This window comes from Sphaeroforma arctica, assembly GCF_001186125.1.
Source record: "Sphaeroforma arctica JP610 unplaced genomic scaffold supercont1.3248, whole genome shotgun sequence".
In the NCBI taxonomy this organism is placed as follows: Eukaryota; class Ichthyosporea; order Ichthyophonida; genus Sphaeroforma; species Sphaeroforma arctica.
In genome coordinates, this window is record NW_014037310.1 from 1 (window position 1) to 981 (window position 981).

The window sequence follows — 981 nt, forward strand, 5'->3', positions numbered from 1 at the left end:
AGGGATACCATGTCCTGATATCCCAGTTAAATATAACAATATATATGGCTATACACATTATAGTACCTTGATTAAAGATCTGCACATAGAATTAACTCAGTATAGCCATTGATACACACAAGGATGTCTACTCAGGACTTTCACAATGCCGCAATACCGAATCAAACGACTGTGAAGGATATCAAGGTCACTGACGCCAGCCAAGAAGAGGACCAGATCGCAGTGACACACAATCTGTCGGTGCTCATCTCGCAAGCGGCGTTTCTGAGGGGTCCAAAACAAGACCATAAGTACCCACAGTCACATTACTATGTCAAGATGACATGTGACGAACAGGTCCGCACGGTAAGTTGGTATATATAAGTGAACGTATGGTATGTATACATGTATGTTTCTTTCGTGAGCATATTAAGCTCTTTTTGTGACCTGTTCGCGTCTATAATATGGCATATGCACGTTTGCGACTTGCATATTACCTATTAGTGCTTATAATCAGGACTGCAAATATCCAGTTTGGATTCGAACCAACATTCACAATTAAGCGTTGACTATCAGGGCACTGTCGAACGTATCTTTTTTATTATTTGAAATGGTTGAGTTGTATTTGATCACATCGTAGTGTGACGCTTTCGAAGGAGTGTACAACTAGAGTACTCCAGTACATGCTGATATCTAAGTTGAAATATTTGCAATGCGGGCATCTTGCTGTATTCCTTTACCAGCATATGCCTGGAATGAATGTAAACTTTTAGCGTATAGGGTAATGTCCTGACTAGTGGTATTTTTCAAAATGTATATGGAATAAAGAATACCAGCAAATGATATTTAAAGGTCAATATGTGTTTATATACAACGTACAAATTTAGTTCTACCGATTCATTGAACAATACGAAAATATTACTATTCGTCTATATATACAAATGTGTATGCTTGAATTATATATATATGTATATATTTATATATATGTATATGTATATATAT

The 981-nt window shown here is 36.4% G+C and overlaps 1 protein-coding gene across 1 annotated transcript in view; it reads left to right on the plus strand.

Annotated features, from left to right (window-relative positions):
* Positions 1-7: 7 nt before the first annotated feature.
* Positions 8-981, plus strand: part of SARC_13407 (hypothetical protein) — a gene marked incomplete at its 3' end in the record, with an annotated part of 3,510 nt that continues 2,536 nt past the window's right edge. The window contains exon 1 of the mRNA XM_014292462.1: positions 8-345. Coding sequence (XP_014147937.1) covers positions 124-345 — 222 coding nt within the window. The remainder of the gene's footprint in view (positions 346-981) is intronic.